At 40.3% G+C, this 20,585-nt stretch overlaps 1 protein-coding gene across 2 annotated transcripts in view; it reads left to right on the top strand.

The window, feature by feature from the left end:
• The window catches only part of LOC103472129 (retinoic acid receptor beta), a 195,378-nt gene that overhangs the window by 111,971 nt on the left and 62,822 nt on the right, over nt 1–20,585 (top strand). For both annotated transcript variants that reach the window (XM_081612782.1, XM_081612783.1), the window contains one exon: nt 9,755–9,903. In XM_081612782.1, the coding sequence (XP_081468908.1) occupies nt 9,755–9,903 (149 nt within the window). The remainder of the gene's footprint in view (nt 1–9,754; nt 9,904–20,585) is intronic.

Raw genomic sequence — 20,585 nt, 5'->3', positions numbered from 1 at the left:
CGTCGTTTTTTTTATATATATATATATATATATATATATATATATATATATATATATATATATATATATATATATATATATATATATATATATATATATATATATTATTATTTTATTTTTTTTACCCTCTGTGGTGCGCAGCGGTCGGGAAGCGTATCGATGGGAAAAAGACAGTCTGACATAAACCTTTTAAAACAACCGAAACCATTTCTGCATTCTGATTATTGAAATTTAAAAGAGCTGTGTTGTTCTATCACCCCCGTTTCATACCGGAGCACTTACAGCACCGGTGTTGACGCTATAAAATGAACGCTCTCTATCGTGGTATCACCCATGGAGGGATTTGTTTATTTAAATGGGTTAATTTTTCAGAGTGAAGGTTCGTGATTTATAAGAGGGATTTTCTGTTGTCCTTCCATGGTAGCAGGCAGCTTTCAAACGGAAATAAAACACTTTTTAATATAAGTTGCTACTTTAACATGATCACAGAACTGCCAAAACATATGTACAAAAATACCAGACAAAGTGAATCACAACGTCACTTCTGGGACTGACGGGGTGAGCTACCAGTAGCAGGAGAACGAAGCTGCGCCAAGAAGCTAACAGAAGCTACAAACACTGAATAGACGAAGAGCTGCCATCGATACAGTTGCAGCCAAGCATGATTTAATGTTACACAATACAGTTTTACCAAGTTGCTCAAAGTCTAAACTGGTATTGTTGTGGATTTAAGGTGTAAAGTTTACCTTCAACCAAACGCCCCCCAAAGGCATCCCAGCGCCCCCCTTTTGTAAAAATGTCCGCCAGCGCCCCCTGCCGTCCTCTGAACGCCCCCTGGGGGGCGGTACCCCCCACGTTGAGAACCGCTACTCTAGAGGAAGGATTGCTGTCAACGGCTCAATGCGAGTGTCTCAACTTCCTTACAATGATCAAATGTTTGCATTATTAACTAAATTATTCTGTCATCTGTTGCATTTAGTCAGATTAGTGTCACTGATTCAAATCATTTGATTTATTGTGCATTTCTGTATAATTGGAAGTAAATTGAACCCATTTTTTCTGTGAATTAATGCTACTTCAGTAAACTGATTTGAATTAAACCAGATTTTCTCTTTGCCCCAATTTTTGCTCCCCTCATTAGATGAAGTCAAATGACTCTTAGCTCTTCATTATTTCCATGTTGTGAGAGCCTGAATGTTAAATCCTCCCTCTCTGTGAAATGTGTTTGCTGAGTAAAGCTGTTTGTAATTTGGTGTGCTTTGGATGAACTTTGACCGTTTCCTTTGACTGTGACTGCTGGATGTGAGCGGCACTCCTGCAGAGAACACACTTGCAAACTGAACTGAGTGTCAGCTACGGGGAGAACGAGGTGCACTGACTGGGAGTAATATTCCTCTAATCCTCTCTGGCTATGCCCACCAGTTCACACTCAGATTACCAAACACAACACAAACCAAATAAACTGATACCCTGAGGAGCGTCAGGGATGGCCTCCCTTCCTCTTTTCATCAACCCCCCGTCCACACACACTCTCTTTTTTGTCCTGCTTCTGGCAATCTGTAAATTTTTCAAGTTTAACTCAATCATGTGATTCATAATTCCTCTGAATTTCTTTTTCATTTAAATTAAAGTCAGTGTTGGATTTAAAGCACACTAGTCCCGCCATTATCTGCAGCAGAAGAGCAGCTTTGTCCTAATTTGCAAAGTGGCGTCGTTGTGTTAAATTGCCTGTGTGCAGCGACAGACTTTGCTTCAGGTTCTTTACCATCTGTTGGTCATGTGGAGCATGTGGGCACAGCTTTACATGTCACTGGTTTTCTGACTTGGAGAACGAGATATAGAAGCACACAGAGGACAAAGAGAGGACAGCGTAGGATAACCGACAACTTTTATGCACGTTACTGTTGAAACTACTTTATGTAGTTTAGTGAAAAGAGAGCACAAGAAAAACGGAAAAGCTACCAGAATGTCAGTGTTCAAATCACCTACTAGGGATAAAGTTTGAATAGCTTGACTCACTGATGACCTTCTCTTAAAAGTTTCAAGAATCTACAATGAAAAAAAAAAAAGGAAAAACACAATACAGAACAATGTTTAAATTGTTTTGATGTAAACTATCTATGCCCAGACACAAAGCCTCACTTTTTAAAACAAAGCTGTTTCTCTGAGGAACGAAAGAAGCTTTTTGTGGTGGGAAAAAGAAGGAAAAAGAAGAAAAGGATTATTACAGTTGACAGAAAGAATGGCAACCTTCGCGGTGTTTGCCGGTTGAATAAATCACAGAGGAAACTAGCTGTGGCTGCCGCTCTGCCAGCAGTGGGCAGAGGTCCGTCTTCTCTTAGCTCCAGGGCCGCTTTCCGGCCCGGACTCTAAACCTGCCGCACCCCTTTTCTCCCTAGCGCTTGAACCCGGGCTGGGATTCAAATCCCAATTGTTGTTTAAGTTCTGTAAACAACTCTAAACAGGTGGGTTTTAAGTCGAGATTTAAAGGCACTCAGTGTTTCAACTTTTTTACAGTTTCCTGGAAGTTTGTTGCATAGAAGCAATTTGTGTTCTTCTATGCACACAGGAAACTGAAAGTGGGTTAATGCAGTGCATTCTGGGATTAATATTCCAGTCTCTTTTTTTTCTCTGTATTTATTTCAGTCCTTCATGGCTAGTCCCAACAGTTTCCACCCAGGAATTTGTAGCTGTGGCTTTTTAAAAGTCACGGTATCCACGGCAGGCGTAGATGCTGCTGCTCTGCAGATTATTCCTACATTGGTAGATAATCGTGGTACATCTCGTCTCTTACTGCTATTTTTCAAGAGTATAGGGACAGCAAAATTGTTATAAAAAGATCCACGGGAGTTGAACTAAACTTTTCCTATTGTTTCACAAAACTCAATCCAATTTTTAAAGTAGTATGAAAGTTTGTGTCATTAGTTTTAAGCTGTTTTTTTTGTTTTTGTTTTATTGTACCAATTTAGCGTACTTCCTGTGACAGCTCTCAGTCTGCAGTGACATGCTGTGGATGTGTTATCTGACCATCACTGCCATCAGCTGAAAGTGGGCTGTCCTGTCAGGGGGCCAGAATCTCTCTGATTATTTATTAATTATCATAGAACATAAATTTATTGGCTCTGTCAACAAATCACATCATTCACTCCTGAAGATGTTAAGCTGTTGGGCACATTGAACCGTCGCTCTCACAGGATTTCTGACAGCTGCGGCTCCTGGAAAGACTGGCAGCTCTTTTAAATGTTTTTTAATTGTCCACAATCTTTCTCACTGGAGAGTGATGGACCTCAATATTCATGAATAGTTTTATTAGCCTTCCCCGCTTGATGAGCATCATCAGTTGCTTCTCCAGTGTTTGTGTTAAAACATCGGTATCCACCCGACCAGCTGCCCAAACGCCTGCTTTATAGAGGAGAAATATGTTGAGTGAAATATCCTCTAAGAGGAATGTGGTGTGTCTTATTGCACCATTGAGGTTAGCTTTACATCATTTTGGAGCCTGGCAATGGCTGGAGCATTTTATTACACCCGATATGTCAAATATCTGAAATAAAAGATGGTCCACATCCTTTTGACTATCAAATATGCACAACAAAAGCCTGTGTCTGCAGTGGATCACCAAGCAGCTGGTGTTCCAGAGGATTGACCAATCAGGATGGCTGCTTTCTCTAGGCTTTCCCCACATTCAGCCCGGCCTCCGGCAGGGAGTGTGTGCTTTCCTGTCCCACCCCACCGGAAGGTTCATCCAGAGGCTACGAGTTCAAGAACCGCTGCAGCCACACATTTTTCTCTGCCTGCTCCAAAAAAAAAAAAAAAAAAAAAAAAGCCAGACTAGTTGCTCATGCTTGTCTGTCACCAGTCTTTTTTTGTCTGATACAGCTTTCTGTGTGTGTTAACATGCAGCGAAGTCAACTCAAAGTTTAATCACCCAGAAAATGGAAAAGGCTCCCTTCACCTGATATAGCCCATACAGGTACCCAATGACCATACACACACACACACACACGCACACACGCGCGTGCGCATGTATACGCATGTCCAAATACGCACACAAAGTGCTGCAACACACTTGTGTGACCCATCTGTCTGCAGGTGGCCATGCTGCCTTTTAGAGGCAGCCATCAGCTTCAAATAGGCAGCCCGTCTTTATTGTTGCCCTGCCTCTCGTCAGCGTGGAGCCACCCAGCCGTTACAAATGCACCAGAGGAATATCAGCAGTCAAAAGTATTTTTCCTCTAGATGTATGTTAAAGTGCCTGCACCACCTGGTGAAGGCTAATGCATATTGCTGATGTGTTGGCTATTCATCATCACCGCCATATGTTCACACCCTGTTACATGTCTGGAAGGAGACAAACTTTGGATCTGAGTTTGTGAAGAGCTTACACTTTTCGATCTTCTGCTTGTCTTAAACCTTGATCAGACGATAGCTTAACAAGAGGAAATGTATGACTGCAAAACAATTAAGTTGTGCCTTTTGAGACCATTTGTGTGTGCATTAACCTCCACTTAACCCAATTTCCTTTTTAAAACATACTTGCAAAATGGCTTGATGATTAGAAATGTGTCTTTTCATATGGTGGTATCTATGCTTAGCTTTGGCTTGGGTTCCAAGTGAAGTCCTTGATTTGAATTTTGTTTCATTTTCTTACTTTGTGTCACTGTAGGACTGTAGGACAATTACACACTGAAATTGTCCAACAGGACTACACAAGAATTTATGTACTTTTGGGGGTACACAACTACCCCAAACGTTTTTTGATTATTTTGGGCAAATTTATTGTTTCTAAGTCTTACACAAACTTTGTTCAGCATTTTAAAGGTGATTTACAGTTACTTAGCAAAAGCTGGTAACTGTTCCCACACAACAGCTGGGGCAGGTGGTTGTCAAACAGGATCCTAGCGTACGCCCCTGAGAGATGCAGGATGATATGGATTCAAGCCCTAGGCTTGAATCCATATCATCAGGATGAAGTGTAGTCCAGTACTGACTGCATCATCTGCTCATCTGTTTACTGCAGGAGGTCCAGCAGGGGAGCTGCGGTGTCTGATACTTTAACATCAGTCACCGAAAGGATCTCATGACCACAGCTGTCAGACTATCACGCCTGTAGGAATTTAATCCAGTTATTCTGTGTTTCTTGGACTTGGATGGTGGTGGAACACTTCAGATTCATAAGAGGGAACTTCTGACAGCTCCAGAGCAAAGTTGAAGATCTGAGAGAAGTTTGGTGTCAGCTGGTCAGCGTAGACACTCAGACACTAGAGGGATGTACATCAGTTCCTTGAGCTTTCCCGATCTTCTGACACAGAAAGAGCTGATGCAAAGCCTACATGCAGATTTTAGTTAAGGCAGGACTTCAGCATGGTAGGAGGGAGGCAGGTGGAGAGTTGGTTCAGTAAAAGTACATTTCAGTAAAAGCCTGTTAATCAGCCATCAATTGAAATTATATGTTCTAAAGCAGGGAAACATCTAAAAGAGGGGACTTCTGTTTCTAGTTTGTTGAAAAAGTAAAAACCCATAATAAAATTTAATTTAAAATCTATTACCATAATATAACTGAAGATTTTTTTTGTGCTCATTTCATTTCTTAGCTTTTCTTGGTTTGTGATGTCCTCTTCAGTTTTTTTCTGCCTCCAAGTTCTGTTGCATCTACTCTCACCTGTTCCATTTACTTCATTATCCCCATGTGTTTCACCTGATCTGCCTCTCATACAAGCTCTTGATTCTTCACTGTTCGTCGCCGGATTCTTCGTTTTCATGCCCAGATGCACATCTATTTCCTCGCTCTGTTCCACATGCTGTTTTTCCCATTGTGCTTATTAAAGTTCACGCCTCTCATCAGCGACTGTCTAGGGATCGGCCCTCTGTCTCTTCACCACGAAGGTTGACAGGTTATCATGGTGCTTCTGTGTGCGAGCGGGAATGTGTGTCTTTAATGTTGTTGTTGGTTTTATTTATTTATTTTTGCACAAAGCACAGCTGTAGGGGGAGCACAATGATGGGGAAATGCAGACTAATATAACACCTGTTACAACACCGGAAAAATGCCTCGGTACGCACCGAACTCTGGAAAGAAAAATTCCCGGAATGGTGAGGGGTTATGTGTACCGGTGCATGCTGAACCACTTAAAGCAGTGTGTGTAGCAACTGAGAGTTACATTTGCTAACAATTTAGGAGTGTTTGATTGAAGTATCTCAAAATTAGATATATTATAATGACACAGAATGTCAAAAATGTTAGCGCTTCACAATCTGAGAGAATTGCTGATTGTCCCGCAGACAGTCCTCCACAATCACCTGTAATAAGGTAAGCCAAAAAAGGTCACTGTTGGACAATCTCACTGAAATAATGGAAAATTGAGTGGATGGAAAACGTGGTAAAAAAATAAAAGTTGTACAGGCCAACAGCCAGGATTAAGATGCAAACCCCAAAAAAGACTTTGGGAAAGATTCACAAGGTGTGGACTGATGTTCTTCAAGAGTCACTGCAGAGATGCAACCAGGAAAAGGGCAACAAATGTTGCATTTGTTGTGTTGAGCTAATCCTGAAGCAAAGACGTCAGGAACTGCAGCTTACTAAGGAGAACATCTCAGCTGAGCCACAGGCTTATCGCATGCAGGCCACGACAATTCATGCAGAAGAAGTTCAGAGTGTGTGTTCTGCACCGTACATAGACATGGGTCCAAGGTGATGATTTGAACAATATTTAAGCTTTTTTCCAGCATTTCAAGACAACAGTTTTCTTGCTGAGCTATTAAAGAGGCTAGTCTAGACACGCTTGCAACAGTAGTGACTGTGTTGGAGCTGACTGCACTGTACTGAGTCAACTCCCTGTTTTTCCACAAGCCCAAATACCTCACAAATGCAATTTATTCCATCCTCCCCAAATGAACAAACACACACACACACACACACACACACACACACACACACACACACACACACACACACACACACACACACACACACACACACACACACACACATACACACACAATCACGCATGCACGCACACACGCACACACACACACGCACACACACACACACACACACACACACACATTTCACTTCTACTGAACCGAAACCTAGATCTGCAGGAAGACTAGAGTTTGCTCTTTAGTCCGTATCAGACTTTGATTACGCATTCACACCTCCTCAAGCAAACCAGACTTTCTAGGCAAATCAACTGGAGTTTGATTATAGCGGACCAAACAGGACTGGTGTGAATGCATCCTGATTGTTTAGTTCTGGGAGTTTATGTGAATTCTTGCCTCAATCTCCTGTTCTTAACTGCTGTAATTTGCACCTGGTATGATATTCAGCTTAAAAGGCCCTGCATGCTGAGAAGTCTGAGATGTTACGCTGCATAGTCTGGTGGTTATTTGATCTGCTAGTTGAAAATTGCCTTTCTTCCATTGGGAACAAGTTCATCCGTTCTCTTCTGTTCTCTGACAGAAGAGAACAGAAGAGATGGTCCAAAACACATTTGGACCATTCCTCTAGCGCTCACGTGTTTTAGCTAGCTGAACATTGTTAGGCAGTGTTCACTTGAGTAGGCTTTAGCTGTTTTTGGTTATTACCAAGCATCAAATGGCTTATTATTAAAAATAACATTGATAATAGTCAGCTAATACTGGCATGCAGAAGGTGAATACACGGCCCATATGTGACAGTAAACTGACATCAGTCTGTTTTCATCTGTATGTCACAGAACAGTTTTTGAAACAATGAAGGAGTATTATGCCCATTATGTCATTCTGACAATATTTATTCTCAGGTTTGTATCACTTTGAAATCAGACGAGAAAATTTGTGAAACTCTTATCTCCACTGTATCAGTTTTCTGAAAGTCTGCTAAATCACTATGCTTTTTCTGCAACTGCTTCAGAAAAATGTCATTAATCTGACCCTGCAGCTCCAACTTCTCTCAAAGCAAGTGTTGAGAAAGACTTAACCACAGTAGTTAACTTACTTTTCAATATTTTACCATGGAACAGCTTTTAGACTCCTAGTTACACTGATGTGCTGCTGACCTTTTAGAGCTTCACTTGTTCCAAAGTTGTACATTTGACACACACAGAGTGAATGTTGGTTGAGATCAGATTAAATTAACAGAGTCCATGTTGGGAAAAGGATACACTTATTCTAAAAGTTTCTTCCTTATCATCAGTTCACTCTGAAGTATGGAAATTGAATGTAATCTATTCAGAGATGCTTGAAAGACTGAAAGGTTGTGTTTGAATGTAGAGAGATCTCTACAAATATTTAGTGCCGATTATGAATTTACTTCAATCTGCTGTCTTCACTGGGCTTGGTGTCAGACTGTACATGCAGCACAGAGTCCTCTTCTTGTTTAGATTCAGTCATGACCGGAGGTAGTCAGTTGTTGGCTGTGTGTTGGATGACTGTATTTTTGTGTGTATATGATGCAAAGTATTTTGAACTTCTTTGTTGATAAAATGTGCTATACATATAAATGTGGTTGATTGATAGTCTTTATGTCATGTCTGTTTACACTCAGAAACTATATGCTGAAATCTGTTCACATAAAAATGTTAAGAAAACTTTCACAAAGAGATTTTGATTAAAACAACATTAGAATTAGTGGTCAGTCATAGGGTGTTCCTGCTAAAGTAGTTCCAGCATTCAACCAGAGCTCCTACTAGAGCCACTTTCTACCTGATTAAAGCTGCTGTATGTAACTTTGCTAAAAAATATTGATTTTGTTCCATATTTTTGTTAAACTGACATTACGACAGTATGGAGAATGGTAATCTGTGAAAAGATTGAGTTCCTCCACCTCCTCCCTGTGCTCCCAGTACTGTTTGAAGAAATGCACCGCTGCCAGTCATAACCAATCAGAGCCAGGAGGAAGGTCGTAGTGTCATCAGTCATGCTTGTGTACCTGCTGCTTAAGACAGAGAAACAGCTTACTGTCCCACCATCGTCAGTTGCTATTCTGACTAGCCTAAGTATGTGTTAGGAAGACGCTGCAGCATAGCAGAAAGTAAGAGCGAGAGGGGCTGGGGTGCACATGCTTGATTGACAGTGCTAAGTCCCTCCTCCTAGCTTTGATTGGTTGTTTCTAGTTAGCACTGGGAGGCAGAGCTAACAAATACTCTCTAAGTGAAACTTTGGGTCAGTGCAAGTCTGAAGAAATATTGTAACCAATTTCAGAACATTTTCACTGCTGTCCTTTAAAGATTTTCAAATTAACAGTGAGAAAGTTATTTATTTAGATGTGGTGGCATGTAGGAGATATTCAGAAGTCCATACATGAAATCATGTGGTCCTGATATGCCCACTAGTATTGTTTCTGAAAAAAAATATCTCAATAGCTACAAGGTTTTGTTTTTGGTGCTTAGATTATTCTGAGTCACATAACTCTACACTTCAGCAGAGTGGAACTACTGAGACAGGAGAAAGCGTAACGGCCTTTTATATGTCTTCACATAAAAAGTACAATTTACCGGGATAAGAGCACACTGGAGCAATGTAGTCAATCCACAGATGAACTGCAAAGTTGTCCTAACAAGTGCTGCATGACACATTTTCTAAAATATCGCACAGAGAATTTATTTTTCATTCCATTTTTGTTGTATGAAGAGAAAACAATTTTGTCAACAAAGTTTTGTTTTGCCTTCAGGTTGAAAATGAAAAGGTCCGTTTTTGGTTTCTAGAACCCTAAGTGAGTTATTTAGTCATTTGAGCAGAAGCCTTTTCATCCTCCTCTCCTTTGCTCTCCCTGCAGCCATCGAAACGCAGAGCACCAGTTCTGAGGAGTTGGTCCCCAGCCCGCCATCGCCGCCGCCTCCGCCCAGGGTCTACAAGCCCTGCTTCGTCTGCCAGGACAAATCCTCTGGATATCACTATGGAGTCAGTGCATGTGAGGGCTGCAAGGTAGGACTGGCCTGCTGCGTCACACACATCAACAAGCTGTGTGTGTTCAAAGCCTGTGTTGTCTTTTTATTACCACACTGACATAAAATAGACAGGAATAGTTGTTGCTTCATTTTAACCCAAATAGTTTTGTGAAATCTGCTCATACTGTCCAGTGAGGGTTGTAAATTACCCTCAGAAGTGTGTGTGTGTGTGTGTGTGTGTGTGTGCGTGTGTGTGTGTGTGTGTGTGTGTGTGTGTGGGTGTGTGTGCATGTGTTTGTGTGTGGTTTTTAGCGTTTCTTATTTTTTAAGGCTTTTTCCAACAAATACTCTGTTGTGAGGACCAATGAAGTTCACACTCCATATGAAGTCCTCATCCCCTCATCAAAAACACACCTTGAGGAAACTTTGAGTTTTCCATGGCAACCATTCAGGATTGCATAAGCACTTCTTCTCACAAAGTCCCACCTATTTCCACAAAGCTCCTCTTCAGACCTGCATTCTGCAGCTGAGCTTCCACCTCACAGAGCAGCCCTCCCCTGCCTTCTCATCTCAGTTCTTTCAGCCAGCAGAAATCACCTGTTGGAACTGAACATCTGCTGAGCTCATCATACTTCTCTGTACAACACTCCAAAGAAAAGTTGTAAATGGCATAATGGATGAGCATTGTTGTGTGTTTGATGACGACAAACCATCATTCTCAGGTTACATCTGACTCGGCCTGCGATCTACCACATCTCTCAAATAACATGAGATTTAACCTTTAAAAAAGCATATAATCATTACTTTTTGGTCCTAACAATTCAACTTTTTGCTAAACACAGATAAGATATTTGAATTACATATGAATTATACTTAGAATGAATAAAGCTTTCAGAAATGTGCAGGCATGAGAGCGGGTTTTATTAACAAATCTGTTTATGTGGTTCTTATTTTGAGAAAAGGCTTGCCATCTTAAAGCTCAGCTTTAATTGGGCTGAATTTTATTGTCATTTTTTGCATCAGCAAAAAGAAAAAACTTTTAAATTTGACCCAGAAAATCAGATTATTTTGATACTTTAGTTCCACCCCTCACTGCGGTTCCTTCACCGCATTCACCAATCTACTCCTACTTCAGTAGCTGTTGCTAGGAAACTGTTTATTTAAACATCCCCTTAAAAAATATTCATACAACTTGACCTTGTCCCATTTTGCCACATTACAAAAAGAAATTGGATTGGAAATTGGGATTTTTGTAGCTGACCAACACACGGCCGTACACAGAAGGATGATAAATTATTTTCAACAGTTTTACATGTAAACATTTAAAAAGTGGGTTTGCATTTTTATGCAATTCCAGAGTCACACCTAACATATCAAAAAGGTTAGGTGTGCTAACCTTTTTGATATGTTAGCACACCTGTCAAAAAATGTACTAGTTTCACTGGCAGATTTTTTTTTTACTTATGACATGGAAAATATTTTGTTAAAAGTGAAAAAAACTGCTGGCGGAACTAGTAGTAAACAAATACATATTAAATAATTATGGACAAGCTCTTATGTAATGCTGAAACATTACTTGTAAGTTAGTTTTGTAGAATCTAGAAAAAGAAAACTTGGTTAGGTTTTGTGTTTTTTCAGTGTTGACTTTGAATCTGTCTGTATGATTGGATTGAAAAGGAAGTTTACTGTGAATTGGAATTAAATAAATAAACTGAGTTGAACTGAATTAAATTGAAAATGACAAGGCAACATGTCAGATTCGTGTGTACAGGAAGTGAGTGGTGTATTCCAGGTACTTAGTTCCTGTTTGGTTGGCTGCTGCTGTTCTCCTGTGCAGTTGGACTCAGCTGTGTGTAAGTGAAGCAGAGGAATGTCAGGAATCCTCCGGAGGTTTTGGCCCAGGGGTAGGTGGTGATCTGCTCACTCATCGCTCTCTGGGTCAAACCAAGTTTTGGTGTTCCGTTAGAAGCCAGCAACAGTCACAAAGGTCTGCCATGACCTCTGACCTTGCTGAAGTGTTCAGGGTCAGTGACAAACTGCACACTGGACACATTCTGCACAGATACATAATTATCACATGGTTGTGGTCGAGCACATTTTATGGCAGATAGTGAATCCAGTTCATTTAATGGAAAGTTTCTGATGAAACAAACATACTGCTGGGTGATACTGATGTGAAAAAAGCATACAATAAAATATCTTGGATTTGATTTATGTGACATTCTGTTGTAAAAGGATAATGTTTTCATCTCTGTGTCTCCTTAGTGAAGCCATTGTTGTGTGTTGTGCCGGGGCCGAGGCCTTTCTGTTGAGCAGACGCAGCCGAGCGTTCTGTACAGCTGTAGGCTTTTACACAACAAGAGGAGCCTTTTACTCCCCGGTGAATGTGCCAATTAAAGCCAGAAATAGACTAAAGGCAGAGTGGGGGCTTCATCACTGTGCATGTGGAGGACTTGTTGAAGAAAGCTCAGACACATATAGTGATATCTGCCAAGCTGTGTAATAAACTCAGTGTTCAAACATTACATCACGTTCAGTACATTCATTCTGGAAGGTCAGAGCCACTTCAATTCTTTCTAAAATGTTTTGAATCACTTGAATGAGGGAAGTCTTCTGCTCCAAGGATGCACATATTTATGTTTTATCTTAAATTCTTCACTTATTTATATACATTTATATTTTAAGCTCTATTGATATTCATTCAGTCACTCACTCATTCAGTTTTATTACTTGTTCAAGCCATTAAAATGATCACAAGCTTTAATAAAATTGCAAAACTGTAGTGTTTATGATCATAACATTGAATAAGTGTTAAGAAAACATTGTAAATATACACTAACAGGGATTTTCTCCCCTTGTATTCTCTTTTAAGAGGAGTTACTCATTAAAACTTGTTTTTATTTAGGACCTTAAATTTTTGTAGAGGTGTAGCAGAAATTGGATCAGTGTGACTGAACAAAGCTCGTATATGTGCAACATTTGAATTTTAGTTTTACTTCTCAACAGTTTGCTTACTGATAAAAACATGATGTGCATTACTTGTCATTTTTTGTCCTGTAGCTGGAATGTGGTTTAAGAACTTTTTAAACCCCATTTTACGTTACATTTCACTGTAACTTTGCCGGCTTGTAGCAAGATTTTCTTCTTGATCAATAAAGTATGTGTCCATCTATCTGCTGTATAAATCCAGAGCGTTGACCTTAAGGTTGAGCAGTGATGGCCACACATTTCCCCTTCAGGATTTTCTGCTACATTTCTGTTACAAACATGTTGTTGTTGTTACCTCATGATGATCTGCTGAATTACCAGAAATACAAGTACCAAAGTAAACTTTCTGTGATGAACAATACAGTATTTGTTTGTGATATAAATGTATTGTCAAGATATTTGAATTGATTTTGTTTTTTGATTTATTTAAGATCATGAAGCCAAGAACTATTTGTCATAATAACTGTTACTTCTGTGATGTTGAGATTGATCAGATTCACTAATGACAGAATATGGAAGATTAAACAGTTGCAAAATATAGGACACATTTATTAAATCTTGTAAATTAGAACTTCCATCTTTAAGTACGTACGGTTTCAATTTACATATATAGATATAAATATTTGACATACTCACAAATGTGGTATCTTGCAAATTAATTGACAGCTATAAACATTTTGTAATGAATGAAAAGGAGTAGTTTGAAAAAAAAATCTTATATTAATCAAAAGTTAGTTCATTATACCATAAGCAACAAAACATCAATCAACCATCCACATCAAATAAAACTCATATCACATTTTATTTTTATAGCACATTTCAGCAACAAAGACAGTTCAAAGTGTTTTACATCATAAAGACCAAAAATAACCAATTGAAACATTACATTTCTCTTTTATTACACATCAAAAATATATGCAACCATACACTTGTTGCATGTATGTGTACATGCATGTTTCTGCATCCTGCATGGAAACTTGTATGCATACAGAGACACAGCTGGTTCATTCTGGTTAAGGGATTTCTTGATTCTCTAAGTTTGACAGAAATTTCCCACAAACAGCCAACTTTGTACTCTGAGCTCTGATATCCTGGAAATTTGAGCTCCCAACAGAGTACCAGGCCTTCTGATGGATTTGTGAGTGAGCCTCTGGTGTTTCTTGTAAGTCACTCCAACTGTTGAGAACAACTAAAGGAAATCATGGGTGGTTGAGCAGACATGTCCAGAGCCACTGGATGAGATTTATCACCTGGATCATGCAGGTGTTTTTCTCTCTAAATCCATCAGACTATCTTAGCAGACTCATGTCTGTCTTTTAGATCCTAGCAAGTGTCATTTAGTGTGTTGCCCAGCCTCAGCTGATGTGTTTTGTTGGACAGAGCTCATTTGAATTGTTAAAACAGAGCCGTGGCATATGGACCTCCAGAAGCACATGCATATGCAAAAGATGACAGTCTCATCTGTGCTGACCCAAAGTCAAGCAAATCTTACAAAGTCAAGACAGACTTCAAATTGTTTCCAACCCTTACACTTAGTTCTGACAAGAGACAGAACTTCCTTTGGAAAACCACACACTCCTTTTAACAGAGTGGAACAGTCCATTCAGCCTTCCTGTTATCAGGAGCTCTCTCTCTCTCTCTGGCCACCTGACTGAGTCACACACACACGCACACATCTTGACACGTTGTAGAAAACACTTCCTTCTACTTCTTTTTCTATGTGCTTCCTCTGACTTGCTTCTTCACAGAAGTTGAACATTTCTAACTTTACTCGTTTTCCCCCAGTAACACCAAAGACTGTTATGATGAACCTAAACTGGTTGTACTTAGGGACGATATTCTACAGCAGTATGACCTGGATGAATCAGAATCAGAAGAATTCATTATCACCATCAGTTGTTGGCTAGCTCTGATAATCCACCTCATTTGCTTTTGCGCTCCTTTTTCAATCTCTGTCTGTCTAGGACGCCCAGCAGGGTTAAGTCTCTTTACCCGCATTGAACAGTAAAAGTGGGTAAGCTTCTGCTGTTTTCTCAGTAAAAAATTGGCACAGATACGGGGCTCAGACAGAAAAACCCAGCTCATCTCTGGAGCCTTTCTATAAAGAGCAATGCAAGCTGCAGCTGAATCTCCAAAAATTATTTTAAAACGCACCGGCAGTGGCTGCTTAGCATGGATTTCATCACAATAATTCTCCTGGCAGAAAGAAAAGCAAACCTAAGCATTCATTTCACCTTCAGTTTAGCAAGCAGGACATGTTTGCAGTGTAGGTGCAGAGCTTCACATTGCTTTTCCTGCACTTCTCTGCTAAACTAAGGAATAACAGAAACCAGAGCAGGTATATGTCTGCAGTAAATCTGTCTTCTTCAGTGGAGCAGGACGGGCAGTGACGTCGTTTGCATAAGATGTCCAGAGAGGAGGGCGTGATTCGGCACGCGTGTCGCTCGCGCTGACAGCTCTGAAAGCTTGAAGACAAAACTCTGAGCCGTGAATACTCCTCCCCTCTCTCTCCTCTTCTTGTTGGGTCCCGAGGTGTCGACTCAGTGGGATTAGCTTGATGGAACTGGTTTGACAAGCGAGGGACCACAACCCCTGTGAATGAGCGCAGCATTCTGAACGCTCACACTGGCTGACACACTGTTGTGTTTCTGAACTCTCAGCGCTGTCTGCTCCTCTTTTCTCCCCAAAGCCACACACAGGGATGGAATGTTGGGGGAAGTTTAACAATTCGGATCGCTTCAGCGACTGTATTAAGTTGTTGCACACATATTTTTTTCATGCTGCTATAGAAACTCATTTCTATTGTTTCACTGTTTTGGTTTGGTCTGAGCATGACGTGCCCTTTACTTGAAGGGTTGTGGATGCTCAAGCTTGACCGTGTCCATAAAATGTTGCATTGCACAGGCTGTAGAGCATTTCGTCATACTGCCTGCAGATGCCTGCCATCCTAAGGCGAGAATAAAAATAGAGATTTAACTAAAACTTCTTAGTTAATGTTTGGTTCTCTTTCACTTTTTTCAACGTTTTTCCACAGCCTCTCGCTTTCCCTGCAGCTCTGCCAGTGGCACGGCTCCCAGTTTAAGGATGGATTCACACTAGCCCAGTTTAGTTAACTCCAGTCTGTTTGCCCAGAAAGTCCAGTTTGTTTTTGGAGATTTGGTTCACCTAAAAGTCTGGGTCTCATGTTGGTCTTTTCTTTGTAAGAGGAGCAAAGTCCCCACCCCCCAAACACACACACCCAACCTCCATCCTTGTCACAGGGTATTTTGCAGATTTCTTGTTGTTTTAGGTCTCCTGCTGACTAACACACAAACGATGCTAAAAATATATTCTGGTGTAACAATGAATAATGCAGGAGGTTTTGGAGGCGATAGCAAGACTGGTTCTGTAAGAGCTGTAGCACATAGTTTATTAGTATTATTCATTAATCAGAAATGAATATCTTCTGTTGTGCTTGTTTGTGACTGAGCGATCGCCCACAGCAGCCTCCGTGTCCTGTCCCCTCCTCATATCCTTGTTTCCTTCCTGCCACCAGCTGGTGGCACAGAATGCTGATGACAGAGATCCCACTTCAGCTGACAGTTTAGTGCAGAGAAAGAAAAATGTCTCTCCATCTTTCTCATCCTGCCACCATAATCTATACCGCTGTCCTCGCTGCACACTTCATAGTGGGATTTGTCATCTCTGTGCATCAAAAAAGGCCTGGAAAATCAAACGTAGAAGGTCAGTGTGGCTGAAGCTGAAGGGGAGGGGGAGTATTACAAAGTGATATTCTTCTACTCTCTCTAGACCACTGTGTGCTGCTCCATTAAGGAACTGACTTCATATTTCAGTTAATTATTTCATGAACAGAAGAAATCATACAACTTTACTTAACTCGGACAAGGTCAATGAAATGGGGAAGAAAAAGGAGGACAGAGTATAAAACAAATATTGTGACGGTCTGTGTTTTCTGTGTAGTTATTTTTGAGGTTTTTCTGTTTATTTAGTTCCGTTTCCTCTGAGTCTCTGTCTTCCCTGTTGATTCCTCCCAGCTGTGTCTAGTTCCCTGATTACCTTCCCTATGTATTTAACCCCACCTATTGTCTCTGTCTTTCATCGGATCCTTGTTGTTGGTAGTCAGTTGTTGCACACAGTCTTACTTTGAAGTCCTGTGTCGACTCAGCTCTCGTCTTCAGTCTTGAGTTTTCAGTTCCTACCGGTATTTAGCTGTTGCTAAGTTTTCTGCCGTGCTGCCTGAACTGGACTGTTCTGAGCTACTTTTCTATTAAACCCTTCATCATCATCATCATCATCTTCATCTGGGTGTCTGCGTTCATTCTCACCACCACAAACCACCACTTCATGACAAATATATTCAGTCTGACTTGGGGCTTGTAGTCATCCAAGCTCAGTGTTTCCATGTTGTTGAATATATTTGTTCTAAATATGCCAGGACAGTTATTTATAATTTTAATAATTCAGACACATCTCAGTAAATTAGAAAATCTATTGTAATGAGGCTCAGATTAAAAGTACCTTTTGCAAATAAAACCTTTCAGAAGGTTATAAATATACTTTTCACTAAGCCCACAATTCTGTATGAAAAGTGTTTTTATTTGTCTGATAAATCGAGTGGTTTAAGCAAAATCTTAACTTTTTCTTACTGTAGTGCCAAAATGGCTAATTTGGAAGATCCGCCTAGATTTTTATCAAGTAGTACCTCTCTAAAACTCATATGATTAACTTTTTTTCATGAAACTTGGCACAGTAAAGGGTCAGATTGTGTACTGTTGTTTACTACATGTTTTGGATTTCATCTGCATGCTTTGAAAGGAATCTTCTTATATTCAACTGTTTTTGTTAGGTGGAAATAGATTTTTTTCTTAATTTCTGCTGTGTATCATATTAATTCACTTCCTCAATAACAGGCAGGGTGGTTTTTAGAACTGCAACATATTCTCTAGGGTCTTGCCTTTGTTTTGATACCAAAACAATTAAAATAAAGTTCTTGAGATACATTCAATTCATTTTGGGCATGTTATTTTCAGCCATATTTGTCAGAAACAGGCCTTGTGTCAGAGAGGTTAATCATCAAAGCAGACATAAAAAATGTCCCCAGAGCAACAATGAATCAACACGGGTGAAAAACGTCTTGTGGCAAAAAGCTCCTGGTCATGTCTCAAAACGGGAAACAGTCACAACAACAAAGGTACTGAATGGTCAACTATGGTGTGTGTGCGTGTAGGTGTGTGTGTGTGTGCGTGTGCGTTCGCATGTGTGTGTGTTCGCATGTGTGTGTGTTTATAGGTGCCACAGTGAGGAGGAGAGCATAGTCTCTTTCACAAAACACTTAATTCTCCTTCGCATGACAGCAGCAGGCTGACGCAGCGTGGGGGTTGAGCTGTTGACCTACTGCTGTTATTCCTCAAAGCGGCGAAACAGATAGTCAGAACAACGCTGAGAGCTGACAGCAGAGCTCCACTCTGGTCCTGTCAGGTTGGGGGATGTCAGCTTCATTAATGGAAGCATGTCTTCATGGGCTGGGTTCTGCCTTTTTACCAGAAGGTTCCATCATATAACTGCAAAGAAGAGCTGCTTCAGGCCTTTACTTATCACTTGGATTGTTAATTTGTAAACCAACAGCAGAACAAACCACTTAGATGGTGGGGAAGAGAAAAAAAGATAAGGATGGAATAATTATAATGAGAAGACGCGATCCTAAAGGAACACTGCAAAAACAAAACCTTATCAAGTTTTACTGGTCGAGTTTCTAGACTAAATATCTTGAAATAAGACACAACTGACTTACAACTAAGTTTTTGGCAAAATATAGGAGTTTGTTTTAAAGTGGATCTATCATGCTTTTAATCCTTCCTTTTCACATCACTTTCTAAATAATTCACTTGTGATCTATATAAAGTAGAACTACAATGCTTTGGTCTGAATTTCTGGTTATTGTAGCTCCACAGACCCTGGTTTACCTCTGATCTGAGGCTTTTCTAGACCAACTTTGTTTTAGAGCAACTTGTTTTGCTGCGTTTTTTTAATGTTAATGAGACATTTCATGGTTTACCAGTTAGATTTTAGGATTTATTTTGTATAGCACAGTAGCAGTGGAAATAATATCACGTTGTAACACAGTGAAAGAAATATAAATCAGTTAAAAAGCATTTTTCCGCGGAACCTCTGGAAATGGCACCAGCAACCGAAGATAAATGTGTTGGTTGGATGGATGGATGGATGGATGGATGGATGGATGGATGGATGGATGGATGGATGGATGGATGGATGGATATTTCGTCAGTGACTCAGATTTGCATAAGATTTCCCTTTATAATTACCTAACTGAGTAATAATTTTGGCCTTTAAAATGTATAAATGACTAATTGTTTACTTGCATATCTGCATATTTCTAATTTTAGATGTCACCTTCAGCCTTCCACAGTAAGAAAATCATTTATAATCTGCTCTAAAGAGGAACATTTTCAAAAATCTGTAAATATGATATGAAACAGACACGAGGGGGAGGAAGATAAGAAAGGATGACCAGCCTCTTCCTCTCTTCTCTCAAACCACTGAAAAAAAAATCACAATAAAAATCATAAAGCATATCTTACATGCTGGTTAACTTTGCTCACCCTAGGTAACATTGACAACAATTTAACAGGATTTGTTTTATTCCTCTACTGAATCAAATGAACTCAGATTAATGAAGGAACAGTTTCAGTGTGGGACTGTGCTGCTGCAGTAAGACACGAGTCCATTAAGAGGCTTTTTAAACACCCAGTAGGTCAGCAGCAGGTCTGACTACAGAGGAAACAAGCAGGCTGTCTCTGTTTTTGTTGATTTGTTATCGAGCAGAATCTCAGTGGGGAGCAAGGGACCCTTGTCAGGTTTGGGCCATACTGACCTACAGAATGGTGAGAAGATTGGTGCAACAGTGGAGCATCTGTGTTGTGGTTGTGATCTGAAACCTTCTCATTCTCCTCCCTGTTGCCTTTCTGCCTCTCTCTCCATCTCCAGTTCTCTGTGTGCAGCTATTCAGAGCGGGCCGGGGTGAGTCCCACCGCTCCTTCTACTTTCCCCTTATTCACTGCTCAAGGCCTGCAGTATCTGCTGCTCCATCTGGGCTCCTCAGGTGCTTGGATGGTCGGGTTGGGACTGATTGGGTTTCAGGGGATATTTTGCAGCGGGAACACAACAGATGACTGGGAGTCTGAGAGAGTTTTTGTTTTCCAAGTTGTAGCTGTTGACTGCTGTTTGTGCCTTATCTGTTAAGGTTTCATGTTTGCCACGTTAACAGAGCAGGCCTTTGTGCAGCCGCTGCCTCTTTTTGTCTAACTGTCCCGTGTGTTCTGTTGCCTCAGCATGTGAACCACACCGTCACCGCTGACCCCATTTTGGTTCTCAAAAAGTCTACTTTTTGAGGTCAGGAGACCTGGCATCCTCAGTCTATGATGTGTTCACTGGTTTGTCTGTTCATACAGGAATCAACATGAAAATCTTGTCTGGCTATAAAGTTATAACATTTAACAGTTGGAACCTAATGCGTTTTCCTTTTGAATTTATTCCAATTAAGTTTATTTGTATAGCACAAATTTAAAACAAACGCCATTATAAGGCACTGTACAAAGAACAAGAACAACAAAAAACATAATATATTTACAGAAATAAAGTTGTGCTCATAAGTTTTCAGATCATCCATCCATCCATTTTCTTCACACCCTTGTCCCTCAGTGGAGTCGGGAG

The sequence above is a fragment of the Poecilia reticulata genome, chromosome 11 (genome assembly GCF_904066995.2).
Source record: "Poecilia reticulata chromosome 11, P_reticulata-male-v2, whole genome shotgun sequence".
Taxonomy (NCBI): Eukaryota; Metazoa; Chordata; class Actinopteri; order Cyprinodontiformes; family Poeciliidae; genus Poecilia; species Poecilia reticulata.
The sequence above is the reverse complement of the archived record's forward strand: the minus strand, read 5'-3'. Positions and strand labels throughout refer to the sequence as shown.